Genomic DNA, 27,722 nt, shown 5'->3' with positions numbered 1-27,722 from the left:
ACTACAGTGGCACAGATTTTCAGATCAATTTTGTTCCTACATTTTAAAAGATCCCTTCTATTAGGCCACAGATTTTTGCTGGTCCCTTGGGGCTTAAGACCGGTTTCTCTGTGTATGTGTTAGGAGCTGCCAGAGACAGCAAGAGGCTGACAGACTAGAATGTATTGTTTCAAAACGCGTCTTGGACGTAGAGAAACAGCTGAGTCTGACTTGGACACCTTGAAATTCCACATAAGCAGATAGCTGGCTAAAAGCTAGAAGGAGACTGTTAATTTGATCCCTATACACTATCAGAATGCACCTCTTCCTTCCCTCTGACAGGCTCTAAGCCACCAAATTCACCTTCAATGCCCGAAAAATGATATTCAATAAATAAACATTTGCTGCATTCAACTCATTAACTAGTTCTCAAAGTCCAAATTCTGAACAGTACATAAATAGCCACAACATTGAAAGGCAAAGGAGTGGTTTTATTCTACTCTTTCCTCACTCAGTGTCAAATGCCAAACCATAAACTCAAGAGCCCAGCAACACCTGTAGTGCCTGACACATTGGAGAAAAACAGGCCCTGTCACAAATGCCTTTAATTCCACTGACCGCGTGGACTGGACTGTGGTGGGGGAAAAGTGTGATTGTGGTTCTGAAGAAGGGCAAATAGCTATGATTGTGTAAGGAAGAAGAGCCCTGAGAAGCAGGATGTCTTCTACAAACAATGTAACATAATGTATCTTTCTAGCATGTGATCAATGTGGTACTGAGTACACTACCCACCTTAGATCCACATGAAAGGCTACAGTCCTACATGGAAATGCCACAACTCTGGTCTTTACTAGGGAGATAGGCATTGCCATACCAGATCAGATCAATGGGACAGTTAGCCAGTATCTTGACTCCCATAGTAGCTATATGTTTCAGGGGAAGATGCCAAAAACTCCACAGTGGACAGTTATGAAATAGGAAACGCTTTTCCTAACCCCCCAGCTGCTCACTGACAGGAGGTGGTATATGCCCTAAATCCAGTAAACCCCATGGGCTCAATGATATCTAGTGGCAAGGTGTTCCACAGGTTGTGTTGTGTTTAAAAAGTATTTCCTTCTATCAGTTTTAAATATGGTGCCTCTGAATGTCCCTTTAAGACATGGTGAGAAAGGTTAATGGGAGCCCCTCTACACCACACTTTTTGTAGAGCTTTATCATATCCCCTTCTTGGCTATCTCCTTCCTAACATGATAAGAAATTATTTATTAATTCTTTCTCTATGAGAGGACAGCCAGACAACAGACTCAACAATCTCCAATTCGCTATAAAACTAGGTGATAGGCTATAGGACAGTGATGTAGCAAAACCCTAAGGAACCTAAACTCACATTCCACTTGAAGATGGGGTTTAAGTATGACCCCTAACAATATTTCAAGCTACTCTTTGAGTTACTCGCCTATTAACTGGCGCACAGACGCTCTAGGTACAGTATTATTCATTATCCCCAGCCATTCGATAGAGGGGTTCAGCTCAGAAAGTGGCAAACAAACACTAACAAAAACCAGAACTAAATCAATCGAACATGTGCTACTAAAAGCCTATGTCTCTGAGGTGCCTTCAGACCGGATACATGGCTAATAGACCTCATGAAAGGGAGGGACTAAGCACCAGTTGGAGTGAGGCAAAATGTTGATGGACCTCCTGCAAAACTGTTCCCATACAGTTCTGCTAATGCATATCTATCATTTGTTGCCTATGCCACCACCCCAGCTGCTCCACTCCCAGGCCTCTCCTGAAAACAAACCTCTACTTGTACCAAGGCAAGGATGGATTTATCATGTGGTTAAACATTCACTAGGGATTAAGTGGAAATCATCAGATTTGTATCGTTACCAAGGCTGCAGTTGTCGCAGGAGAAAGGCTAGTAGTACTGCACACTGCAGCACTTTGTTCTCGTCTCACCACTTTATTATTAGTGGCACGCATTCACAAAGCGGCACTCAGAACATACACTGTGAGTTGAGGCTATTGTAGTACCCATAGAAAGATGTGGCCTATGATACTCATCAAACGTCTTTAGCAAGAGTCCTGTGGTTAGTTTCTCTATACATGCAATAGCCACTTTGAAAGCCTTGCTCTCAGGCCTACACATTTAAAGTTTTGAAATAAACCGTTGAGTCCCAGAAGTGCACAAAGAGACGCAGAGTGGAAAGAAGGCCCCACTGAAGGCAATGACAAAACTCTCACTGACTTCAGCGGGGCCAGGAGTTCACCCTAAATGCTCAAGGGAAGAAGTGTTTTGTCAACACCAAATACAAACCCAATCCAAGTTTATTGGGGAATCAATTTGTTCCAGACTAAGAACCTGTTCTTACTCCCACTAATGGCAACTCAGGGGAAGCAGGGCTGGGCCCAGGACTTTGGACACAAACCCTTAACCCAAAGTAAAAATCTTACTCCAAACCCTCAGCAATGGGAGCTGGGGGCAGGGAAGGATTATAATTGTAAAACACTAATATACACCCATTCCAGTGAGCTATGCAATAACACTGGATATAATATATATATATATATATATTTATTTACAAATATTGTTTCACAAACTCTTTACTTATAAAAGCAATATAAATATTATTTACACCATATAATACACTGAGTAATGAGACAAGCAGGACACTTTCTGTATGCAAAGCACTTCAGTACAATATTAAGCATAGTTGTCTAAAGGATGCTCATGAATCTTTAAATATATGCAAAGAGAAACATCTGGAATGGCTGTACAAGTTTGAGCCTGGGCATGGGAAGAGTTAAAGTAACAGAGGTTCAAGATTCACATTGTAATAAGTGTTTGACCAGGCAGCTCAGCAGAATTTTCCCTCAGGTGATTTCTTTCATTTTAAAATCTTTCTTGCCAGAAGCAGGTCCAATGTGAAAAATATGATGGCAAAACTAATGAGAACGCGACTCCAATTTCACTCTTCCTGACTTTACTTACACTGGTGTCTAACTAGTGTAACTCTGTTGATGTCAGGAGAGTTGTGCAGCTGATTTACAATGGAGTAAATGAGAACAGAACTGGGTGCTCTCGGACAGATCTTTAGCTGGCCTGAATTGGGGCCATTCACAGAAGTCAACAGAATCTGTCCCTTTGTGCCTAATTTGACAGACTCCCATATTCCCCCTTCCACATTAAAAAAAATGGAAGAGGAAAAAAGAAAGATGCTGTCAACTTGAACAAAATAAATCATATTTCTGTCTGAAAATCTGGCAGCTACTGTTGTTACAAGCAATGCCCAAGGCTACAAAAGCTAAAAAAATTAGTTAAAAACAAAAAAAGTGTATTTCTTCCTGTGGTGGGGTGTCTATCCTACACTGACATGAAAGGGGTTAACCCCAGGAGGGAGTAGTGGAGGGGAGGCCTCCGAGCGGCGGCCTCCGAGCGGCCTAGAGTGGCTGTGCAGATTGCAACCAATCTGAGAGGGGTTGCAGGGAGCAACCAATCTGGGGTCAGCAGGGCTCACGTAAAAGAAGCTGCGGGGCCACATTTGGGCAGTCATGGCCTGGAGCTCCAGGGGTAAGGACTGGGTTCCTAGCAGCTAAAAGAGGCGTTAGCACCATGGACAGGGCAGCTGCTGGTAGGGACCGGAGTGAGGGAGCTCCCACCTGGCTGCTGGGACTGAGTAGCAGGGGCCCTGAAGTAAAGGTGAACAAGGTGCTGGGGCTGGGGGGAAGTGGCCCAGGGAAATGTCAGAGGGGACGCAGCATGTGGCTGCCAACTACAGAGTCCCTGGGTTGGGACCTGTAGTAGTAGACGGGCCTGGATTCCCCACATTTCCCACGGATGGAAATGGGTGGACGAATGGACTGCAAGGTACTGGCTCCCGGAAGGGGAAAACAGGTGGTGACATGGCCGGAGAGACGTGGCAGTTCCTGGAGAGACCGCCAGCAGACATGGGACAGAGTGACGGGGTGCAAACTGCAGACGGGGGATGTCATCCTTGAGCTAATCCCCAGAGTAACCAGGAGGAGGCGCCAGTTCAGCAGTGAGTGTTGCGCCCCATGACACTCCCCTTTTTCCAGTTTACTTTGTGCACTTGATGGCATCCTGTGCACAGTCAACTAGCAACTGGCTTTTCTGGAGAGCACAAAAGCCCTTACTCATTTTTTAAAGAATTAAAACATTCCTGTTGCACTGTTTCCAGGGAGCTCTACTAGAAAATGGAATAGTTAGAAATTAAATCATTAAAAAATGGAATTCAAGTTCACAGTGCCTCTTAATTTGAAAAATATGCAGCTTTTTGCACCCCTGTAGACCAGCTTCATGTTCCTCTCAGTGAAATTGTGCTAGGGGTCTACACAGAGGACTGCAATGTGGCCTCCAAATCACACATTGGCCAGAGACGTAGGACAGCAGAGACCTCACAAACTCCAGGCCATTGTAGGGAATCCCCTCTGCCCCCAGTGGCAGCATATCTGCCTTGGCTGCCATGCATGTTTGGCTCCTGGCCTGCGCACATACTTTGACTTGCAGAGCGTGGAGGTCAAGGTATTGTTCTGCTTAGCAGCATTAATTTAGACAGGACTTTTGGGCTAAACTTACACTATTGTGTCAGAGGAGCTTGCTGCATAGAATAGCCTCTTCCTCAATCCTCTCTAGCCATGCCACTATTTTTCACATGCTTCTCCTGAAGCGCAGAGGGACTTTTTTGGTTGCTGTGACACAGTGGAAGACAAAACAGGCATCTTTCGTCTCCTCATGATTACGTGTTTGCTCCCCTCCCTGGTGTTTTGTGCACAGAGGGGAGCACAGGGCTCAGTCTATCCAGCGTAACAATCTTTCACAGAGGACTAGATAAATCAGTCAGAACAAAACATGTATTGAATATTGCCCTGCACCTAGTCCATCTGCACAGGACTACCCATCATCTTCTGGGATTGGAAACCAAAAAAGTCAGTAAAATGAACACTTGCCTAAAATCTGAAAACATCAATAAAAATGGTAAAATGGGACATGTACGTGATGAGGGTTTGTTACCCAGAAAGCAGTAAGCTTACTATTTTGTACAATAGTGGGAGAAAAATAAATGGGCAAGATGTGTTCTCCTGTAGCATGCGGCATACAGATTATTGCACAGAAAATCTGATTCCAGCGGGTCCTCATGCCCACCTTCCGCTCGAGGCAAAGCTGCGGGTGAATGAGAAGTTGACCTCAGAGTTTTTGTATTTTCCCCATGCTCCAAATGGTACTATGACAGCAGTGCTGTTATCTTCAGTACCATACTGTATAGCCTGAGAAGAGAAATAAATCATTAGAAGAGATAAGTATCATTATGATAAAGTACTATTTATCTGCGAGATTGAAATGTTTTACAAAGGAAGGTGAGTATCCAGCCCCACAGATTCAAGAGACCCCGGGCCTCCAGAGAGCCTCTGTCTCCAGCACCTGTCTCCTCCCAGCTCCTGGCGGATTCATTGAAGCAATTCTGCCAGGAGCTCCCACCCCCCAGGTGTGGTGATGCCCGGAACCCCAGGTGTCGCCCCCAACTTTAGCCTGTGTTTGGAAAAAAACAAAAACCCCATTTCTTGAATACTCAATCCCACTTCAATTGGTGCCAATTTGCTGCCATAATATCATCTATGCACTGCAATGGATCTGTCAGTCTGAGCATATTCAGCATTACACAGTCTATTCCCTGCTAAGCTGCATTATCCCTGCATCATCAGCAGAGCACTAGTTCAGCCCAAAGCCAAACATTACCTGCTCAGTCACAACATGGGCTGCTTCAGGGGGATCATGGCACTGGTTAATAAAGTCACATATCTCTTGACTGTTCACCATGAAGTTAATGCCATCTGTAGTAAGGACCAGGAAGCTATCGCTTGCATGATGCAACTGTAATTAGACAGCACAATATAAATCATCTTATAAATAAATCATTGCAGGGCAGAACAGTTCTACTTTTTTTTTTTCCTTTGTTACAACAGACTTTTCCTGTTGTTGCTGCATGTTCCTCCATTTTCTACATGGGTAATCCCAACAGCACCAAAACTCTTAACTATGTCACCACATTGCTTTAAAGCCCTGGCACACAAAACAGTCAAGATAGCCATATTCCAAACATCATGAGTAAATCACTTGAGGGTGCTTCCAATGCTTGGTAAGAACCCTGTCCTAGGTTCAATAAATTGAGGCCCAAAGCCCAGCAGCTCGGTGTATTACCCAGTTACCAATGAACAACCTCAAGTTATTACAGATTTTAAGGCAAGAAAGGACCATTATGATAATCTCGTCTGGTCTCCTAATAGGGAAGTGTGCTCTGTCCTCACTCTGGCAACTGCCCTAAGAACACCATCTATATTGGTCCACCTCAAACATGACTCCCTCAGCTTCTGACTATTACCACCTGGAGGTGAGGGAGGAGATACTGAGAAGATTAAGTTTAAGTGAGGGTAGAAGGGTGGGAAGTGGAGGTTGGGGGAGGAGGGGGCAGAAACTGAGAGCCATGTTTAATTGATTTTGAGACGCTAACTCATTTTTCCTCATATGCTGAACTGTGGAGCCCCAATAAAATGTGTCACTTACACATCTCCTGTATTTCCCCCTCACAGGTGTGCAAAATTCACACGTTTGCTATTTTTTAAAATGATTTAAATTCTGGACCAACCTGTGAAAATCAACATGCCAACCCCACTGCTGAGGTGACATTTTCCTTTCAGCATATAACTAGTTTCAACAAAACACAACACTCATTACAGTTAACAGATGGCTGTCATGTTTTATTCCCTTCCCCTCCCCCCCCCCGCCCCCACACACACACTAAACCATGCTATTTAAGTTCGACATTTATTCATGTCAACATTTATTACTGGGGCCAGATGCTGTTCAGTGTCAATCTGGAATGACCCCACTGACTACAGCATAAATGAGATCAGAACTTGGCCCACAGTCAGACTAAAGGTCCCAAAAGCATTCTGACTGCTAGACACACATGCTGTGCACATCGCAGGATCCAAATGCGCAGGTTCAATGTCCCCCGTTAATCCCCTCTTACCTGAACCCTTTTAGTTTCTGGCTCTGCTGTTACTCCACTGCTTTTAAGGTCCAAATCTCCTATACTCCGTGTCATTGCAAGTCTACCATTCACATGGGGCTGCCCCAGACTGTTCCACACTATAAAGCCACCACATTTCTTTATCCTGTCCAAAGCACAAAACAGAAGAAGGAAAATATGAAATAAAGGGTCAGACCAACAACAAAGGTGTAAAATTCTGGTCCAGTGTCTTTAGCTTGGATTATACCATGCAGAGGGATGGAGAGGGTATGGAGGCCCAACCCAGAGACATTCACAGAGTCAGACTTCTATTCTGAAGGACTTCCAGGGGGCGATATGGTTTAGGAGACTGAGTACTGGACGGGAAACATGAGCACATGAGTTCTAATTTTGGCTCTACCTCTGTGTCCTTGGACAAGTCACTTAACCTTCCAGCCTCAGTTCTGCACCCATCTCTAGATAGAGAGGAATGTTGTGAGGATGAGTTCAAGATGTAAAGCGCTATGGGCCAAATCCCCAGACCCAGTAAATCTACCTAGTGCCATTGACCTCAGAGGAGCTGCACTGATTTACACCAGCTGGTCCTATTTATTTACTTTGATTCCCTTTTACTCAGAACAAAATTAGCCAAGAGTTTGAACAAGGCTGTCCCAAGTGGTGATATTAGCATAACTGAGCTGTACCTTTCCTTCTCGTCCTTCCTTTCTGGAGTATGATCAATGGTGAGTTTTAGGGCCTTTCCCTTTCGACACAACAGTGCACGACTGTCCCCAACACTGGCCACAACCAGTTCAATACCATCTCGCAGCAGGGCCACTGTGGCAGTGGTCCCAGCGTTCAGCAGGGTTGCTACAAACATCACATAAAAGAGAGAAGATTTAAGACTGTCCAGCAATGTTGCCGCATTTATAACAGAACAATGGTTTTAACGGTCAAAAACATGTGTGCTCTAAATTACTCAGTCACTAGATTTAAGTTTCAACTAAAGCTATGAAAATAATGGACAGTGGGGGGAAAAACATGCATGGGAGGGGGGAGGTAAAGGTGTTCTGTGCAACAACATGGCTCCATGCAAAGATTGCAAACGTGATAAATAGGTGTCGGAGGGGGTGGGGGAGGGGGAAATGGCTGCTCTTTGGGTCTGTGGCAAGTATATTTTCTATTCCAGTACCTCAGCTTTAGATATTGGAATGTACATGGGCAACAGTCAGGATAAATCCCACTGCAGAGCTTTCCTCCTGTAGATGCAGGTGGGTAATTCATCAATGCTAATGAGAGTTGGGTGTATGCTTTGAAAGAAGAGACATTTTATATCTCCTTCCTAGCCCCAGGCCCTGTCAGAGTCGTCATGATCTGACCATTTCCCTCCCCCTGCCAATAGGCCAATATTGCGGCCAGTATTTTTCTAGCTGTGTAGGAGAAGACTCCCTTCTGAGCTCTTCAGTGCCACTCTATTTGTTGGAAAGGCCACTGACAAGAGACCAGATGTGCTCCAGACCTGATTCTGCCCTGCCTGGCACCCTGTGTAGTAATCCATACTGGTGCAAAGCAGCTGGGAATGCTACTAAATCTCAATCCACCAATTGCCTTGGTGGTGGCATTTTACACAGGTATAAATTAACTACACAAAGTGCAGTGGAGTGCAAGACAGGTCCTCCACTGCCTTCCCCCCTTCCTCTATCCCTTGTGGGTTGAACAACATGCTCGGAGCTGGGGTTTTGGTTTTTTTATTAGAATGGATTAACTAATGCAATTATATTTAGGGATTCTGGTTTCAAATACTCATTTGCTTTAACATCCTTGGGAAAAGTCATTTGGGTAGGTTAATATGAATTGTGACTGCACCAATTTGAGCACAGACCAGTTGTTTCATTAGCAATGAAGTAAATCCCCAAAGCTAAAAGAATTACTTCCTTTTTTTTAGAACAGCTCCCCCTTTATTGCTAGCGCACACAGTGTATGCAACTATGACAGAGAGAGAGCTGCTTAACATGCTTCTGCGGTGAGCTACTGCAGAGGAAAGCATGGACAGGAAGAGGTGCAGCCTAGAATTTACAGCAGATGTGAATTCAGTTGAAAGCCTGGCTTGGGACCGGGCCATATTCTGGGTTTTTCTTTTCAACTGTTAGTTTTTAAAAACAGATTTTAAAAATTACAGCCGGTATTTTGTTGGTTTAAGCTAGAAATCCAAATCCTCATTTATATTCCTCTACTTCCAAATGAGAAAGTAATAATAATTAAAGATCTTCCTGCAACCACTCCTTTTCCTTAAAGGACATGGACTTCAGTCTTGTCCACACCTATCCACACTCTAACTGTGCATCTGGGGATTGAGTGACTGGAGGCATCACAAGGAGCTGGCATAGAGCTGGCTAATCCATCTTTGTGAGACTCAGGGATTCCACCCTGCCAGGGCGATCCCCAGTTGCCCCATTAGGGCCCATACCGATTTCTTTAATTAATGCATTATGGGTCTGGTCCTGATGGATGCTAAGCACCTATTAACTCTCACTGTGGTCCATGAGAGTTGCAGATTTCAGCACATTCCATAGTCAGCCCGTGTCATATTTACAGAGCATGATTTTCAGACGCGTTGACCACTGACAGCTCCAGTCACATCCACTGGAACTGTGGGCGCTCAGCACCTCTGAAATAGTTAGACTTGTAACGTGCTTGGGAGGAATTTTTCATGTGGGCAAGGTTTAAAGATGCATTGAGCCTTGTTGTAGAGCGAAAACAGTGTGAGTTGACAAATGAAAAAATAAAGCAAATCCATAAAACAGTCTAAACTAGACTGTCAGTACTATTAAAACAGGTATTATCACTGCACTGAAGTCTTCTGGTTCAATAAGTCTCTATCAACTATATCCTCAAACAAAGTATCCATCATTATACGTCTCAACCAACTCCACTGTAATTTGTATCAGATCTTTGATTATTTTGGGGCTCAGATACAGGAGGCAAAACCAGATTTTTCCAGCCACTAAGCTGGCTGTAGCTTTTAATTTTTTTAAATGAAGTGTCTGCATTTTATTTCAAACTTTAGAAGGCCACACAAGAATTAGTGTGCTGCAGGTCCACTCTGAAACATGCTTGAAAATATGCCATTAAAATTTAGCAGTGAAATCATATTTTAGCAAAGCCAGTAAAATACCTGTTTTAACCAGACAGTTAAAGCAAAGTGAAATGAAAAGCTGACATAAAACTATCTTTAATTCATGCTAAATATATTTTGTTTAGAAATTAAAAACTAATGAGGAGTTGCCACTAGCCTCTGATATCATTCCTTGCTTTTGGAACTGTAATGCCAAGTATCAAATGCTATATTCTAGAAGGCATAAAAGAGAATTATTGCATAAGTTATCAAATTCTCTTGCGACTCTAAATATTTGGGGATGTGCCTCAACTCTTTAAGGCACAGCAAACACACACATCCCAAATACTCTTGAGTATTTAAAAAAAAAAATCAAATCAACCTTCAGTACCAATTCTAGGGATATTACTAAAGAGCCAGACATATGTATGGCAAAGCTGTAGTACGTACCATAGTGACAGGCACCTTACAAATACCTATAGACCAAACAAAAGCTTAACATCATTGTTTGGAAATATAAGTGCCACTCATGCTCCCTTCGCTGGGCCTGATTCTGCTCTCAGCAAGACCACTCATGAAGGTAATACTCAATGTGAGTAAGGGAGGAAGAATCAGGCCCTTATTAAATTAAAGGGGGCTTCAGACTCATTTGGGTCACTAACAGTTCCAAAATCTAGGAATTATGAATGTATCAAATTTCTAGTGCTTTATTACTATTGCTTCTAATTTATTTGTTAACACTTTAAAGATATGCTGCATCAGCACATACATTGGTTTTAACGTTTAAAAAAATAAAGTAAAAGAAGTTTTCACTTTTCCTAATAATATGACTATAAAACTAAGATCTTTCAATAGGTTCTTAACACTCACTGGACAATTTTTACTGCATGTCATCTCAACTAATGTGACAAAGAGGATGTGGGAACCTTCCAGTAGTCCAGGCTAGGAACCGCCGGACTCCTTCACCTGGGACAAAATTAAGCAGATCTCTCTTTCCACTGAAGCCCAGCATATAGTGTCCAGGGCCTCCAGTTCTAGAGCTGCTGACCAGGTACAGTCTCTGCCACAAATAACACGTACACAGAGGCAAATAGGAAATTCACCCAGGGATTTTGTTCAGACAAAACAAACCTGCAACACTGGGGATGACAGAGTAAGAGCTGCAAAGCAAGGGGACGTATTCACTTTGGGTTTGCTGGCTCTGCTTTTCACGAGTGGTGTGATAGAATAGGGAAGTCTTATGACAATGCATAATGTCCAATTTGACCATGGCTCAATCTTGTCTAAAGACATACATGGTCTCAAATAGGTTCACTTTTCTCAATGATTTTCCCCCTGACACTTTCACTACAGCCGTGTGTCACCTCTGTTGTAGCTTCAGCCTAAACAAAAGCCACAAAGTATTTTTGTAACAGTATTGGATGACCAAACAAATCAGTGGAAAACGCCCAGCCAGCTCATATTTGGCAAAGATAGACGTTCTAAAGAGCATTTCAAGTACAGTATATGGATCAACCTGTTTACACTCTTCATTTCTAAACAAAAAGGTTCCAAGAAACTGACTGCTAAAAATAAACAGCTTTCTAGCCATTGGATATAGATTCATGGCTCGTCATGACCCATTGAACACTGAATGTGGATAAAAACTTAAGAAAATTATTTAGACCAAGAGTCTTCTAACTTGATTAGATAATAACCAAGTACCGTTACCAAGACTCAAACATTTTAAGTTGATGACAATATAATATATATATTTTCAGCAGCTCTCTCTTTTCCTCAGTGTTGCAGGTTAACATATTAAAAATAGTCATGTTTTTGAATGGTAACTTTAAAAAAAAATTGATTCAGTATTTTATTCTCTTTATAGAAAGAGACCTTTACTATTTGCGCAGCGTAATAAGATTTCAAGAGTGCCCCAAACAACACATACATCAACTAACAACCAACCTTGTTCAATAAAATGGCTATTCTAGATATGAATAGCCAGTGTGAATAGGGTCTGATACAATGAGCACTGAAGTCAATGGAAAAATTCCTATTGTCTTCAATGTGTATTGGACTAGGCTTTCAATAAACTGAAGCAATAGCGGCACCTTACATGGCTGTCCTAGGCCAAGTCAGGAGAGTTGGTGGCAGTGTTTTCATCAAGAAACCTTGGACGTACAGCACTAGTCCTCTATAAGGTTGAGAATGTGCAAAAATGATCTATCATGAAGGGTCTTCCCTCACATGCTAAATCAGGGTCTCTCAGCTGGGGGCTCGGAGAGCTTCCCTTCAGGGCCAGCGGAATAGTCCAGGTGGGAGGATGCAAGGCAGAGAGAGGAGCTGTGGGGACACGGAAAGCTGCAGGACCCTGGATTTATCCCCAAAGCAACAAGGCCAGAAGAAAAGAGAAAAAAAAAAACCCATCATTAGGAAAGTAACTGGTCCTGCTTCAGTTCTTCAAAAAGTTTGTGTTTATTCAGCTCTGGGCCACTGATATAGGGAGAAAAATGCAGCTTTTTAACATTTTAAGAAATACACACTCGAGATATCTAGATCAGAAATGTAACAAACCTTGAAGTTGTACATGCTTGTAGGGAACATGGTCCTTGATCGAAATTAGTGGGAGAAGGAGATTGTTGCATTAATTGCACTTTGCTCTGAACTGAAATTTTAAAAGGACAAAATCTTCGCAAGATTCAAAGAGGGACTGCACGTGTATGTGGACAGTAAGAACCTCCAGTTACAACAGTTAATGCTGGCATACATTTTTGAAAGAGATATTAAACCTTCAGGGTTTAAGCCAAACTCTGTTAGGGATTAGAGGGAGACCTAATGCGGAGGGCAGATTATCCTACATGTGCCGACTGTGAGGTTTCTATGCCTTTCTCTGAAAAATCTGGTACTGCCCCAGTCAGAGACAGGATACTGGACTAGATGGACCACAGTCCCGTATGGCAAATCCTGTTTCCTAAAGAGCCCATCAAACCCATCCGTCTATGCGCTGCACAGAAGACACAGCACTGTAGTGTTGAATGTGTAGCTTTTTTTACATTGGAAACTTGATGTAAGCATTACTTTATATATATTTTTTAATATTTTAGTACCGGAAGGACTGATTTCAAAAAATAATGACCACAGTTCCTAGAAGAATGCACAAATTGTAAGACCTGTTCAATTTCTGCCATAATTAAGTAGATAGTCTTTTTAAACAGCAACTTAAAAAACTCCATCTTCCCCAGATTATCTACTGTTTTAGTGACAGAGATTTGCCCGGTGAGGCCCAGATCCTGCAAACATTCATATATATATATTTTAAGTGTGTGTAGTTCCATTGACTAGTTTGTAGGTGTTAGCAGTATCAAGGCCTCCATCATCCTAAAAATCCACTGTACTTTAAAAAAAAATAAAAATCAGAAGTACAGACCACCAGCCCAAGAAATCAACAGATGGAGTCACCTATCAGAAACATTTAATTGAACTATTGTCTTCCAATACCCAGGATGAGGCAGGATTTAAATATGAAGACCTGGCTTGGGTGCCATCACACATGTCTTGAGCAGCCAGTATTCCAGGAACATTGTTTCCAAGAGACTTTGGTGACACTCTTGACTCTATCACATCTAGAATAGCCAAAAATAATCTGTAGCTTTGCTAACCAACTGTCCCGACAGTGTAGAGTTAAGTTTCTGATGAGGATACATGCAAAACAGTTCAATTTTATTTAATGTTTCAAACAAAAACAGTCTCAAAAATATTTAGAGTTTTCAACACCACACATGCAAAGAGTTAATTACATTAATAAACTGGTATCTGTCTATGTCTTTACATCCCATTACTACACTCCTTTATGGCCTGATTTCAGCGACTGCTCAGCACCTGGCAAAGAGTGCTGTGGGCCTTCAGCTCCTACTAGCTTCTACAACAACTTGAGGGCAATCAATACCTCAAAGGAGGTACTCAGCACCCTGCAGAATGAGGCCCTTTCACATCTGGATACCACTTCCTGATGACTGTCTTTACAGAAGGGTTCCATGTCCACTGAGAGTAGGACAAGAAGCAATAGACTTAATCTGCAGCAAAGGAGATTTAGGTTAGATATTAGAAAAAACCTTCTAACTATAAGGGTAGTTAAGCTCTGGAATCGGCTTCCAAGAGAGGTTGTGGAATCCCCATTATTGGAGGTTTTTTAAAAACAGGTTTGACACCTGTCAGAGATGGTCTAGATTAACTTGGTTCTGCCTCAGCACAGGGGCCTGGAGTTTATAACCTGCTAAACTCCAGCCCTGCATTTTAATGATTCTGTGAAATTACTCATGAAAACTAACATACCTCTGCTTAATTTTCATATATTCTTGAGCTGTATTAATGAAAAGATTTTACCCAGTGTCTCGGAACTGCATTTGTTTAGCTGTTCTCAAAGTTTACCAGCATTAGCATTAGGTTCCTAATAAGTTAATGGGGGCATTTTCAGAGAAGTGCCTAGTCGTTTAGCCATGCTGCTCCTGTTAAAGATGGTGAAAATTGCAAAGTAAAATCCCAGACAGCATTTTGAAAGCCCACCCTTACTGCACAGCTTGTCAATTAGAGAGTCTCTTTAGCTAATTCAATAAGACTCAAGTACTAAATGTTGTAATTATTTTCAGCATAACAAAATCATATTTTAAGTACCAATGTTTTCTTTCATTACACTGTCTTTCTCCTCATGGAGCTGCTGTGAACACAAACTTCCATTGAAATGAGTCACTCTAAACAAGCTCTTTTAGGAACAGAGTTTGACAAATAAAACAAGGGGCCTTCAAGATAAGCCATTTCTACGGAAGCATTTTAGATCATTCAGGTGGGTATGAGGCAGACTCACTATTACTGCTGTATTTCAGACCCCCTCAGTAAAAACACTAACTTCACAATTAAAATATGCGACTTAATTCTTCATCTCACTCCCCAAAATCAGGTTCAAATAATCAGAGGTTACTAAAACGGTAATGCCAATTATTTTGTATTGCTTCTTCAGTCGGGTTAAAAATCACTTTTAAATCAGTAAATATCACCGTAGCTTATTAACGTTGTTTTTTAAATGGGTCTCTGTTTATCCATTCATGCAGTTTACTTTTTGTACTTCAGTTTGAACAAAAACTGGGTCAGTCCATTTCACTTTCCAGTTTTCACACACTAGACAACACAGCAACGTTTGGCTTGCAAACAGCAAAGCGGAATATTTAAATCCAAACCAAAAGCGTGTGCTGGCATTTTTTAATGTCAATGCGCTCAGCAGTGCAACTAGGGTGACCAGATGTCCTGATTATATAGGGACAGTCCCAATTTTGGAGTCTTCTTCTTATATAGGCTCCTATTACCCCCCCACTCCCCTGTCCCAATTTTTCACACTTGCTGTCTGGTCACCCTAAGTGCAACATGGCTGTAAAATGGGCTTAGCCAACCACAGGAGTAACACCCCACTGTCACAGAGCCCTCTGGTGACACCCACTTCTCAGGGCCAATTTCCCTGTGCTCCTGCAAGCTCCAGATGTTCTAACAGCCCCTTGGGCCACTGGCAATCAACATAAACATCTGCTAGTGGAATAACTCACCACGCAACCAGCCCAGGATTAGGGGAATACCAAAATTGCTTAATGCCACCTTCATACACAAGTCATCCTGAGGCATGCAGCAGGCTCCTTGACCATAGCTGAGGATCTGGGACATACTTTTCCCTACTGACTATGTCCCTTTCTCTTTGTCAAACGTAGCTACATTATTTATTTGTATAGAGTTGCATCTCTCTGAACCTAGTTTGTTACTTAACTGCAGCAGCAGAGCCAAGAGGGAACATTTAGACACTGTTTCTTCTAAAACCTACAGAATTAGCAGCATTTTTTTTTCAAATTGGTGTCTGAGTGAATTTCTCATCATAGAGTGTTTAAATATATACCAAATTTGAACCATTGTAGCGTATAGCACGTTTGGTAAATAAGCTACTTGACAGTATCCCTTTAGGATAAAAGCTCAGTGGAATGTTTGGCATTCAGCCTCAGATCCGCTCCCCAGATAAATTTCAGAGAGGATTTTCATATCATTTCATTTTAAAGTGCTCGTGCGTGATTGACGCCGGTTGTTTCATTTGCAAGAAATGTTCAAAGCAAATCCTTGTGTTAAATAAAATTGTTTTCAATATCAAACATATTTTATTAATACAAAACATCTCCGCAGCTATTTCTAAAACCATTTCCCCCACCGCTGCAAAGTAGGATACAGTCGTTCTACCTACCATCCACAGATAAGTGAGCATGCCTCGCAAACGCGTTGTCTATTTCTAGAAAAGCTTTGGTCAACACGGTTTCCAAATTCTTCTCCTGAGAAAGGAATTCTCTGGAAACAAAATAAAGACAGGTTCAACTTCTTCCACAAAGATACCTCTCCATCTACAGCAGTTTCCACAGGCTTGTCTTCACACTACAAAAGTTGAATCACGCTATATCATCCTTTTGAGGTAACAGGAAGCCATTAGCATTCTTCCCTGTCCTTCTGATAAGGGAATTTGACCTTCAGGATTGCAGTTGATTTTTAATGGTTGCATAATTCTGGTTTATATAGAAAGTATGCAGCCTTCGTTTAAGCCACTTTAATTATTCAAATGGAGTGGTGCAAGTGGTACACCTTGCACCTGTACTGCAGGCATTACAACCTATAACTCCCACATGCTCTTGGCAGGCCCAATCCTGGAGGATGCTGAGCACCTTCAATTCCCCAGTGAATTCAATGGGTTTGACTAGATGGGAGGGTGGGATTTTACCCACCAGCCCCACAGTGCAGAGGATCCATGTAAGGACTAAGACCACTTAAGCCTTGAGTTGTCCCTTTGCACAGGGGAAGTTTCATGGAGGCGAATAGAGGAGGGAAGCACTACCTACCCTCTGTTAATTGCTAGGAGTGCCCACAGGACCTGACTTTTCTATACTTCAGAAGGGTAAAGAACGAAATGCTCATCATGGCAGCGTCCAATCTCTGACACTGTTCCAGCACCAGGGAATCCTTCTCAACTCCAGAAACAAGAGGCGAACAGTGAGACAGAAGTGCCACCAAGTTTTATATTTCAATGATCAAAATTACCCTATGTGATGGTGGGCAACTCACTTTGTCTCTCTCTGCTGCAGTCCCCTCGCTCTAAACTAGGGATAATCATATTTACCTTCTCCTGCTCTCTGTGTCTTGTCCATTTGAACTGTAAGCTCTTCAGGGCAGGGGCTGTGTCTTACTACACCTCTACCCCAATATAACGCGACCTGATATAACATGAATTCAGATATAACGCGGTAAAGCAGTGCTCTGGGGGGGCGGGGCTGCGCACTCCGGTGGATCAAAACAAGTTCGATATAACGCAGTTTCACCTATAACGTGGTAAGATTTTTTGGCTCCCGAGAACAGCGTTATATCGGGGTAGAGGTGTATGTATTCGTACAGCGCCTTGGACAAGGGAGCCCCAAGCTAGTAGGCACTAGTAGTAATGCAAATAATAAAACAAATGCCAGGCATCAGACCCTTGCTTACGTACTGAATGTACTTTTCCATGTACTTAGCACAGAAATCAGCTGCTGCAGCCCCGCCATGCCCATCATACACTGCAAAATACAGGACATCATCTGTCAGCTGAGCGTAATCAAACCGGTCCTCATTTTCCTTCCGCTTTCCAATCTGGCTTGCGCAGCCCACCTTGGCCAGACTGATTTTGGGAATCAGCTTCCCATACTTTATGCTGGGTGGGAGGAGTATGGGCTCATCAATGCGATTGTCCCAGATACCAAAAGCATCCCATGTGGCTGGACGCCCACTGCCGTCTGGATCGAAGCGGGAAGCCCGGCGTTCTGTGGTGGAGCTCTGGCACACGGCAGTCAAGCGTTTGTCGTCTGCCAAGAGGCGGGATGTCAGCAGCGCTCGCCTTCTCACTTGATACCCTCCATTTCTAACCAAATTAATTAAAGCAGCTGTTGACATAACTTGATTCCACAGAGCTTTGCAGTGAATGAAAGATCAATATACAGCTTCCGGAATGTCTTCAAGGACAATGAGAGAACTGGTCAGGAAACAAGAAATATAGAAAGGGGAAATTCAAGTTATACCACCCAAGAAACATTTTCACCATCGGAGATAGTTAATTGTGGATTGCATTGCCCAGAAGCAGCTGGAAAGATCCATCTGCAGGATTCACTGAGAAATAATCTTACTCAGACTAGCCCATAGGTGGGGTTTAAATCAGCGGCGGCTCCAGGCACCAGCACTCCAAGCGCGTGCCTGGGACGGCAAGCCGCGGGGGGCGCTCTGCCGGTCCCTGCAAGGGCGGCAGTCAGGCTGCCTTCAGCGGCATGCCTGCGGGAGGTCTGCCGGTCCCGCGGATTCGGCGGCGGGTACACAGAAGCCGCGGAACCGGCGGACCTCCCGCAGGCACGCTGCCGAAGGCAGCCTGCCTGCCATGCTTAATGCGGCAAAAAAGCTAGAGCTGCCCCTGGTTTAAATATATAGTATTGCAAATAGACCAAAACAAGGCATTGGATGATGCATTTCTGCTGATCATTTGGCTGCTGACCACCAACTGTAATAAAATGAACATTAGTGGCAATAAGAACAGGAGTACTTGTGGCACCTTAGAGACTAACAAATTTATTAGAGCATAAGCTTTCGTGGGCTACAACCCACTTCTTCGGATGCATAACCCAGAAGTGGGTTGTAGCCCACGAAAGCTTATGCTCGAATACATTTGTTAGTCTCTAAGGTGCCACAAGTACTCCTGTTCTTTTTGCGGATACAGACTAACACGGCTGCTACTCTGAAACCTGTCATTAGCGGCAATGACTTTATTGCTTGGTTGCTCAGAGAAAACCACCACAGCTCACATGGTAACGTGATGAGTGAGCATATTATAAATTACCTTAATCATGTAACTGCTGAAAAGCTTGCATTGTTGCTCTATAGGGAAGTAAAGAATATCAGACTAAAATGACACAAAATAAAAATATACAGAGTTCCAATTTTTTATCTAGTTGCCAGCACATGAAATTTGCCAGAACTGGGCATCATGTACTTTTTTCAGGGCCTGATCAATATTTTCCAGCACAGATCAATGAATTGAATCATAACTCTCCCTCTTCTTCTGGGAGCGACAGTTGTTTTGTATTAATTCATTTAAGAATCCTCTTTAAAGTGTTTCTATGAACTCACACACACTCTTTTCATAGATAACTTTGCCCAAGTACACTCTTTATAATTTTCCCCTCTGGAGTTCTGTGCTACTTGACGTTTAAATTAGATTCCTCGAATAACACAAAGAAAGTTCCCACCTGTTTTCATATATCTCTTGGGGCCCAGACGACTTCTCAAATCAAACAGAACAGTCATTATCTCAGAATAAATAAAATAATAAATACCCCTAATGATGATTCTGAGAGATAATAAAATGAATGAAACTGGACAGCTAAAATATATCTGTTACCCATAACACTTTATTTAACTTATATGTTAGCATAAAGGGATTAAAAACAGACAGGCTCCATGTAGATTCCATTGAATAATGCTGCAAGCTGCCTTGACATAATCAAGGAACAACAGAGTTACATTACAGATACTGTATATTTGGCCTGTTGCCAACAGTGTGCTGTAATATCACTAATGATAGGTATAGTCTAATCACGCTTTTATCTGCAGCATTTGAAATACTTCTGTATAAGGAGATGTGCAAGGTTATTTTAAAAAAACCTCTGTGCTTGCCAACCCTACAATCATAGGAAATTCTATAAGCAGTCATTTTGTTGGCAATAGCTGTACAGTGTGCTTTCTGGTGGTGCACGTTAAACTTGTTCACAGCTCAAAGAAATGAAGGCTGGACAGGAAACCTCCCTTGCTGTGCTTAGCTTATCTTTAATACAATTCTTGGTTGATGAAAGGAATGTTTACTCTTACCATTTGTATATAAGTAAGTGATGAAAGTCAAACATGCTGTGAAGGAATTTATAATAAGCCAATTTAGAGTTGCATCATGGATGATTTTGGCCTAAAGTGTAAAAATGGTTAAGATGGTCATTTCAATGGGTAGCTAGATTAGAGATTGTAAAGAATATAGATATGTCAATATTTTAAAGCCAGATGTCCAAATATCTGAAGTTTATTATTCCTCTCCATATAACCCTATACCATCCCATCCTTTCAGTAATATCCTGGGTCACATAGATGGACTATTATTTTCCATTTGTCACCTTCACTCACCTTTTCAGTATGTTAACATCCTTTTGTACAGCCTGACAAAACTGAAATACAGGAGTGGCTTTGGGATTCACTTCCAAGTGTGGCTTTGATGCAAGAGGAACAGAAGTGTTCGCTATACTTAGAGCTCAGAATACTGCAGCATGAATAAAGCACTATTCTAACGCGCAAGTAACCATTTAACATTCATTTTCCACCAAATTCATCTCTCAAAAGCTAATCCGCCTCCAAACTTATATAAAAAAACTGACAACTGGGGGGATAAACAAAAGATACAGGACCTCAAGCTTTATTCTGCCACAGCATATGACTGCAGTGTCACTGTTTAGAAGACATGTTTGTTTGTATGTAAAAATACAGCAAGGTTGTTTGGCAATACATCACTGCTGGGGAAAAAACAAGGTGGTGGGACAAGAATAAGGTATTCTTCATGTATCTAAAGTGAAAGCCCACCTCGGATTGCTATAGATGGTAGCCACTCTTTTTAAGTGGAACTCTACAGGGATCAGGTAAATTGTACACATTTGGGTTTATGAAAGTAGTTACCGAATGTAATCTTACAAACATACTATCAAACAAAAATTCCACAATGGGTCTAGCTGTACAAAGCCCTTTTCACATGATGACTTTTATTCTTGGAATAGTGGAATTTTTCAGATTGCTACCCAAAAAAATGTGGTGGAGAGAGTATATGTCTGTATATATGTCTGCCGTCCCCAAAGGGTTAAGCCACTGCACAAATATATATATGTACAAAGAAGATAAGTGACCTTGCTCTGAGTGTTTGCCAACAGCCACAACAGTGATCAAGACTAACTAGCAACCAAAAGGAAATTGTTGTATATTTAATATTTATAAGGGAGGAATAAAATATTGTGTGAAAAAAATCTGCATTTTCCTAAACCAAAAAAAAAAAAAAAAAAAAAAAAAAAGAGCATAGACTATTACCTTCTTATCCTCCTGCTTATACAATAACAGGCACAGAATAATTTAAGAAGCTTTACATTTTTACAAAGAAAGAAATAATTGACCAACTTAAATATACATTTCTAGCCTATTTCACATGTACAAATAATCTGCAATTATTTTAGAGTGGTTTTGAGCATTTCAACAAAGCTATTGGTTACACCAGAACAAGTATTTTTAAGCACTCTATACAGCCTTGATCTTCCAAGTGAGAATGCACGTGCTTAAGTTTAAGCACACAAAGAGTCCAATTAAAGTCAATGGAACTACTCACATACTCAAAGTTAAGCAGATGCACAGGTGTTTGCAGGATCAGAGCCTTAGTTTTGAGCAGTATCTTCCCCATGGAACAATCAAACTGAGAACTAGGTCATGCCCTAAGGACCCTTCACATGCAGCTCTCTTTTATCCTATGGAGAAAGGGGAAGGGTAGCTGTCAGTGCAGCAGTCTTCCCCCCCTTTGTCCCCACAGGTCCCATGGAGCGCTCTCTACATTGGTAAATGGAGATGGAGAGTGACCAGGAGTGGGAGCAGACACAATTGTGCCCCCACCATCTCTGTGGAGTTCCATAGGTAATTAGTAGAGCCAGTGGGGTGGCCTTATCTTTTCCACTGAGCCCCCAGTGCAGTGAGGGAACCAACCTCCCCCTCTTTAAGGACAGCCCTGGGGGAAGCTGATGTGTCCCTGACAGGAGAGCACCACTGGAGACTCAATGTGAGCGAGGAGGGGTGGCTAGGAGGCCAGAGCTGGTGTGGAAGCATGCAAATGGCTCCAACTCCTCTGGATCATGGTCCATTCATAGAGAGGACAGCCCACAAGTCCCCAGTGAAACAAGGTAGGGGAAACTCTTCCAGGTTCTCTTCCTCCCCCTTACTCTCTCCCAGGTTTACAGTGGGAGGGGGTTATTTGGACCTCATTTATTCTGGCAGGGAGGGATGGCACAGCCCAACACTGGGGGTAGAGAGAGGAGCTCTTGCCTCAAAGAACTTCTTGCTTGAGCTCCCAACATAGACTCATAGATTCCAAGGCCAATCTGCCCTCTTGTACAACACGGGCCATAGAACTTCCCCAAAATAATTCCTAGAACAGATCTTTTAGAAAAGCCTCTGATCTTGATTTAAACATTGCCATGATGAAGAATCCACCACGATCTCCAGTAAATTGGGGGGAAGGAGGTTCTCAATGCAATACCTCTTTGGGGAATTGCAACATGCTCCCCTTACACAGCTCTGCCTCCTTTCTTGTCTTTTGGGTGTGTGGGGCTCTTCTCACCCCACAGAACAGCAGGGCGTCAGCTGGGTCCACAGAAAGAGAAAAGGAGAAAACTAAGGCCTTGTCTACACTACAGGGGAAATTCGATTTAAGCTATGCAATTTGAGTTACGTGAATAGCATAACTCAAATCGACGTAGCTTAGACCTACTTACCACCTGGTCCACACTATGCGGCGCTCTCCCTTCGACTCCCCCTACTCTTCTCGATCCGGTGGAGTACAGGAGTCGATAGGAGAGCAATCTGCAGTCGATTTAGCATTGATCGCTGCTCATCGATCCCCCAATAAGTGTAGACGAGCCCTAAGAGGCAGCAAAGAGGTGGGAAGAGAAGCAAGATGGAAGGAGGGAGAAGGGGAAGGGAATGGATAGGAAAGAACAAAAGGGATAATACAAAACAAGAATGCTGCTATGGCCTGTAAGACTCACAATAAGAGCCAGTTTGTCTGGTGACAATAAAGGTTAGGCTGAATAAAGAGAGAACAAAACAGAACAGACTAGGATAGAAAATAGAAGGGAGAGAATAAAAAGGAAACAAAAATGGGCAAGAAAACAATAGAGAAGAGGCCCACTACAGCAAATAGGTTAGTAAAAGGGTGTTCTCTTCAGCTGTATTTCTGGGGAATTAATCTAGAGGATAGAAGGTTATTGGCAGACTGTTGCCGCTGCTGAGACTGGAATCAAGTAGCTGCTTTTACTGCAGGCATTTAAACAGGTTAACAGGGCACACAGCAAGCAGGTATTTTTAGAAGTTGCTTGCTACAGTGCCAGGCAGACTGTTTTCCAGAATTTCAAGTGCTGACTTATGTTATCGGAACCCAAGTTCCTAACTTTGATTCTCAGATGCTTGTGCTTCTAAACCTGATGTTTCTCAGGGTAGCTTAAACGAAACATGCAACACCTTCTTTAAACAATGCCTTTTATTAACTCAAATCTATATTTTTATACCCTTCAGACTGAACAGTTGTGGGTTTTTTTTAATTTAAATGCTACAGTGGAAATTCATGTCCTGAGTCTAAATCCTTTTACAATTCTGAGAAATGGATCCTGGATTACAACTGAGCTGCTCCTGAAAAAAGAGATGTTCTGTTGCATGAGTCAACAGTGAGGCTATGCCACACTCCAAGAGAACAGTGATTACCCAGGGAGACAGCATAAATGATCATATAAAGTTGGAGAGCTATGAGAATTACAGCAATACAAATAACTGTTCTTCCTACAATGCAGCGTGCTTATCTGCAAGGAAGGAGACAAATGAGAGAAAAGCAGGTTTCATTTCCCTTTCCCCTACTAATACAAACCCAGAAAAGAAAAAACTAATTTTTTTTTAAATGTCCAAATTTCCCCCCTTTTTGGTGCCCTTACTGAGACCTTTTTGCACAATGTGGATATTTGACTCTTTTCTACAGTAGACCTTTTGCCAAGTGTCTAATCTAGGGGCAGATACCCAGGGCAGCAGCCAAATTCTTCTGGCACAGAAACTATGTAGGTTACGAACCAGCATTTACAATCTACTTTCACTGACTCAATAGGGCATCCTCGTTAGCCCGCAGCAAAGAGGTAATGGTGATTTAAGCTAAACATTCTTCTTATATTTCAGCATCAATGCCAAGGGGCGGGGAGTTGACTTTATGCTAGGGCTGGTCCATTATCAAAACCGTTTTCCAAATCTTCAATTGCACTGACTGGAGAATGGTATTGCTATGGTGGGGGGGAGGGAGGCGCACAGACAGTTGTGATTGATAGTGCAAATCATAAACCAACAGGGCGGGTGGGAATCCGATCCTGGGGGCTGGAGAGTGGATTGATTTTTTTTAGAGCCGGGGGACTGTGAATAGGGGAGGCTACTTTGGTTACCCGCTGTACTCTGGCAAACGCGCAAGCCCCAACGACAAGGCTCTCAAGGGAAGAGCTGGCAGCTGCAAGCCCTGTGCTCACATTGGAGCGGACCCACCCCCAGCCCAGCGGCCTTGCTGCAGGGAGGCGGGAACCCCATCCTGCTATTTCTCCGCCTCCCCATCCCCATCGACAGGGGTCAGCACTGCAGCGGCGAGATATAAGGAACCGCCCCTCCCTTCCGAATTTAGAACTCCCCGGGCCGAGTTCTAGAACCCACTGGGTTTTACACCGCGCCGCCGCCTCTCTGCTGGTGCTGCAGGGCAGCGCCATTTGTGTCCGACCGCAGCCACCGAGGTAATGAATGGACCCGTCACCCGGCCTTTCTCTCCCATCCCCCGCACCCCCAAGCGATCGGCTCCCAGAACAGCAACCCTCCGCGGCACGGTGCCTCCAACACCCCCATGTACCGACCGGGGCGGGCACAGCTGGGAAAGCGTCGCCCGAGAAAACGAGGGCCAGACACTCCTCACGGCGGGCGCGATGTGCAGTCCCTGCCGCAACAAGATGCTATTTAGCATTTCCCCAGCCCACAGAGAAGGCGCGGGGTGGAGGGAGAGGGGAATTCGCCGATTTATTTTTAAGCCGACAAAAAGCAGTTAAAGAGCGACCGCGATCGGTCTGCCTCACTGACCGGGGGGAGATGCAGCTACATGCATTTAGTGCCCGCAATCCATGCCGTGCTCAGAGGCAGGGATCCCGTTACCGCCCGCATTTCGAGGTGCAAGTCTAATGCAATGGCAGTCGGAGGCGTTTTTCCTTTCTCCGAAGCCAACAAAAACGTCGCTCGAACGAGCAGAGCCCATCCCGAACCCAGGCAGATTGGGCTGGGTAGGCGTGGCAGACGAAGAAGAAGAGACAGCGAGAGATTAGAGAAACTGGGCGGTTCAGAGGCAGGATTGAGGGATAATTTCAGCCCCTCTCTTACCTGGCTGAGCCCGCGTTAAGGAAAAGCGTGCAAAAGCTGTTTCGCCCTTTCTTTTCAATGCACCGAACGAAGCTGAGCTTGTCCCAGCGAGCCACCCGGACCGACTGATCCTCCTTCCGCGGCCGTCTCGGAGAAATTCTCGAAATGTTTTGCGGCAATTGCCTAAGTAAAGGAGGAAACCTGACTCCCCGTCACGCTGGCAGCTCCCTTACCCAATAGTTCCACAGATGGGGCTGGGCATGCACCCGCCCTTCTCTCTGCAAGGGCCAATGGCACCTGCGAAACCGAACGAGCCTCCTTCTGCCCCCTTCCCTCTCCCTGTGCCTGGGCCCCATTCTGCTCTCACTGACCGCAGTGAGATTCCTTCCTGTTCCTGCCACATTTCAATGGAGTTACTCCTGATTTACACCCGGGGGGAGAATCAGGGCAAGTCCCTAACCTGCATGGCAATGAAGTGAGTGACAGTAATGGAGAGCAGATTTCCTCCCCACCCTCTGTTGGTCCCAATGGGAGTGGGAAGGGGTAGGTGTAAGGCTGTGGGATGTGCCTGGATCTTTATGAAACTGGAGAGGAGACCAGTGGAAGATTAATTTCTCCTTTGCTTAGTGGCTAAAAGTCAGAGATCTGGCTGGGCAAACTGCATCCAGCATATTCTGAGCTGCAGAGAGCCTAAGAAGAGTGCAAACAGCAGTTCGGGATGTAGACAGGAACTATTTTGCATCTCGGTTATTTATTGTTGTGGAGAATAAATAATTCACTCTGTTTGCAAAATCAAATTATTTGTTTGTCTCTGGGCTCTCTTGGAAAAAGATTTGTTATCAGAGTCACCTCTGACCTTGGATCACGTCACCCAAATGACTGGTTTGAATCTCATCTGTAATGTGACAGAATCAGGTACACAAAGTTTCCAACACTTCTTGCTGACGGCAACACCACCGTGTCCCCACGTCTGACGTGTGCCAGGGGGAAAATAGCAAATGTTTCCCTGCCAAAAGTTGATAATGGGATACTGGAAGGCTGCATTTTTCGCTGATCCTTTCAGGACCTGCTATTAGCCAGGATGGGCAGGGATGGTGTCCCTAGCTTCTGTTTGCCAGAAGCTGGGAATGGGCAACAGGGGATGGATTATTTGATCATTTGTTTGTTCATTCCCTCTGGGGCACCTGGAATTGGCCACGGTTGGAACACAGGATACTAGGCTAGATAAACCTTTGGTCTGACCCAGTTCTTATGCAGGGAGGCAATACTTGTTACAAGCTCCCAAATTCTTTAGCTGGTCCTTGGCTCCCCTGGCATTCCGCATGCTTCTGTAAGGGAGTTTGTTTTCTATGGCACTTAGACCAATCTCAGGGCCACCAGGGCCAGGGGATTTCTTTAAAAGCTCTCTGTATAAGCAGCCACTGGTAAATACTGAATGGGTAACTTCACTTCATGAAAGTTACGCCTGTCCTAACTTCCCATCTCTGCGTCCCATATTGGGCCGCTGTCATTGGACTGATCAGGTGTGTAGCTTTAGATAGGGGGGAGGGATGCTTGAAATTCAGTCACTACTTGGCAACGATTCATTATTTCATTTCCTCCTCCGCGTGACCCCAGCATGCCCCGGTCCTCCCCTTAGCCCCAGGTTCCCACACAAGTTCCACGGCTTCCATTCTGGACTCTGCAGCCGGAACCTTGTCTTTCTACATGTTCATGTCATGTCACCCTGATCACTTACCTCCGGGCAGGGCACATAAAGCTGATGTCTTCTGTGGGGGACTTAGCTTGTCACTGGGGCTTCATCATACCACAATGGGAATCTCTTCTGGGAGGAGCCTATCAGCAGGTTCCTCCTTTCCACCAGGAAATTTGGGAATCCAAGACCACATCCTTTTTCTCCTCCAATGGGGAAACAGACAGCTGCTCTTCACCCCTTCCAGGGAATCAGTAGTGGCAATCCTAGCCGATAGCTCTCAGTCCTCTCAACCAGCAACTTCCCTCACTATTTTCCCCCCACAGAATGGCAGCAACATCCACACATCTTAATGATTATAACACATAGGCAACACTCTTCCCAGCAGCCATTTATTCTTCCCATGTGTCTCTGTGCTCCTGGTCTGTGCAATGTGAACTTGAGTAACAGAAGAGGAGCACACGAAGGGAACAAGCACTTCAGGATGGGCTGGCAGAAGGATTCATTGTCATCATCAAAAGCAGGGCCACCTCACGTGCCTCCCTAGAACATGGTACCTATGCAGCTGCCAAGTTAGACTGTGCCGAAAGCTGTCCCTGGCTAGATGTGTTGTCCCATGAGCTACATCTTC

At 43.7% G+C, this 27,722-nt stretch overlaps 1 protein-coding gene across 1 annotated transcript; it reads right to left on the bottom strand.

Moving 5' to 3' along the window:
- Positions 1–3,974: 3,974 nt before the first annotated feature.
- PPM1K (protein phosphatase, Mg2+/Mn2+ dependent 1K) lies at positions 3,975–26,180 on the bottom strand. Its single transcript, XM_065405007.1, has 7 exons — positions 25,420–26,180; positions 17,660–18,178; positions 16,376–16,476; positions 7,715–7,880; positions 7,032–7,176; positions 5,738–5,872; positions 3,975–5,268 (listed from the first exon to the last, which is right to left on the bottom strand). Exons 2-7 carry the CDS (start codon positions 18,097–18,099, stop codon positions 5,137–5,139), a joined length of 1,119 nt encoding a protein of 372 aa, XP_065261079.1. The 5' UTR covers positions 18,100–18,178; positions 25,420–26,180; the 3' UTR covers positions 3,975–5,136.
- Positions 26,181–27,722: the final 1,542 nt, after the last annotated feature.

Source organism: Emys orbicularis, chromosome 5, assembly GCF_028017835.1.
Source record: "Emys orbicularis isolate rEmyOrb1 chromosome 5, rEmyOrb1.hap1, whole genome shotgun sequence".
Classification (NCBI taxonomy): domain Eukaryota; kingdom Metazoa; phylum Chordata; order Testudines; family Emydidae; genus Emys; species Emys orbicularis.
Note: the sequence above shows the minus strand (reverse complement) of the source record. Positions and strands in the feature narration are given on the sequence as shown.

Coding starts and splice junctions, on each gene's coding strand:
- PPM1K (XM_065405007.1), bottom strand. CDS start 18,099: ATGTCAACAGCTGCTTTAATTAATTTGGTTAGAAATGGAGGGTATCAA. Junction 7,177..7,714: donor AGGAAGGACGAGAAGGAAAG/GTACAGCTCAGT, acceptor TGCTTTGGACAG/GATAAAGAAATGTGGTGGCT. Junction 5,269..5,737: donor CCCATGTTGTGACTGAGCAG/GTAATGTTTGGC, acceptor TTCTCTTCTCAG/GCTATACAGTATGGTACTGA.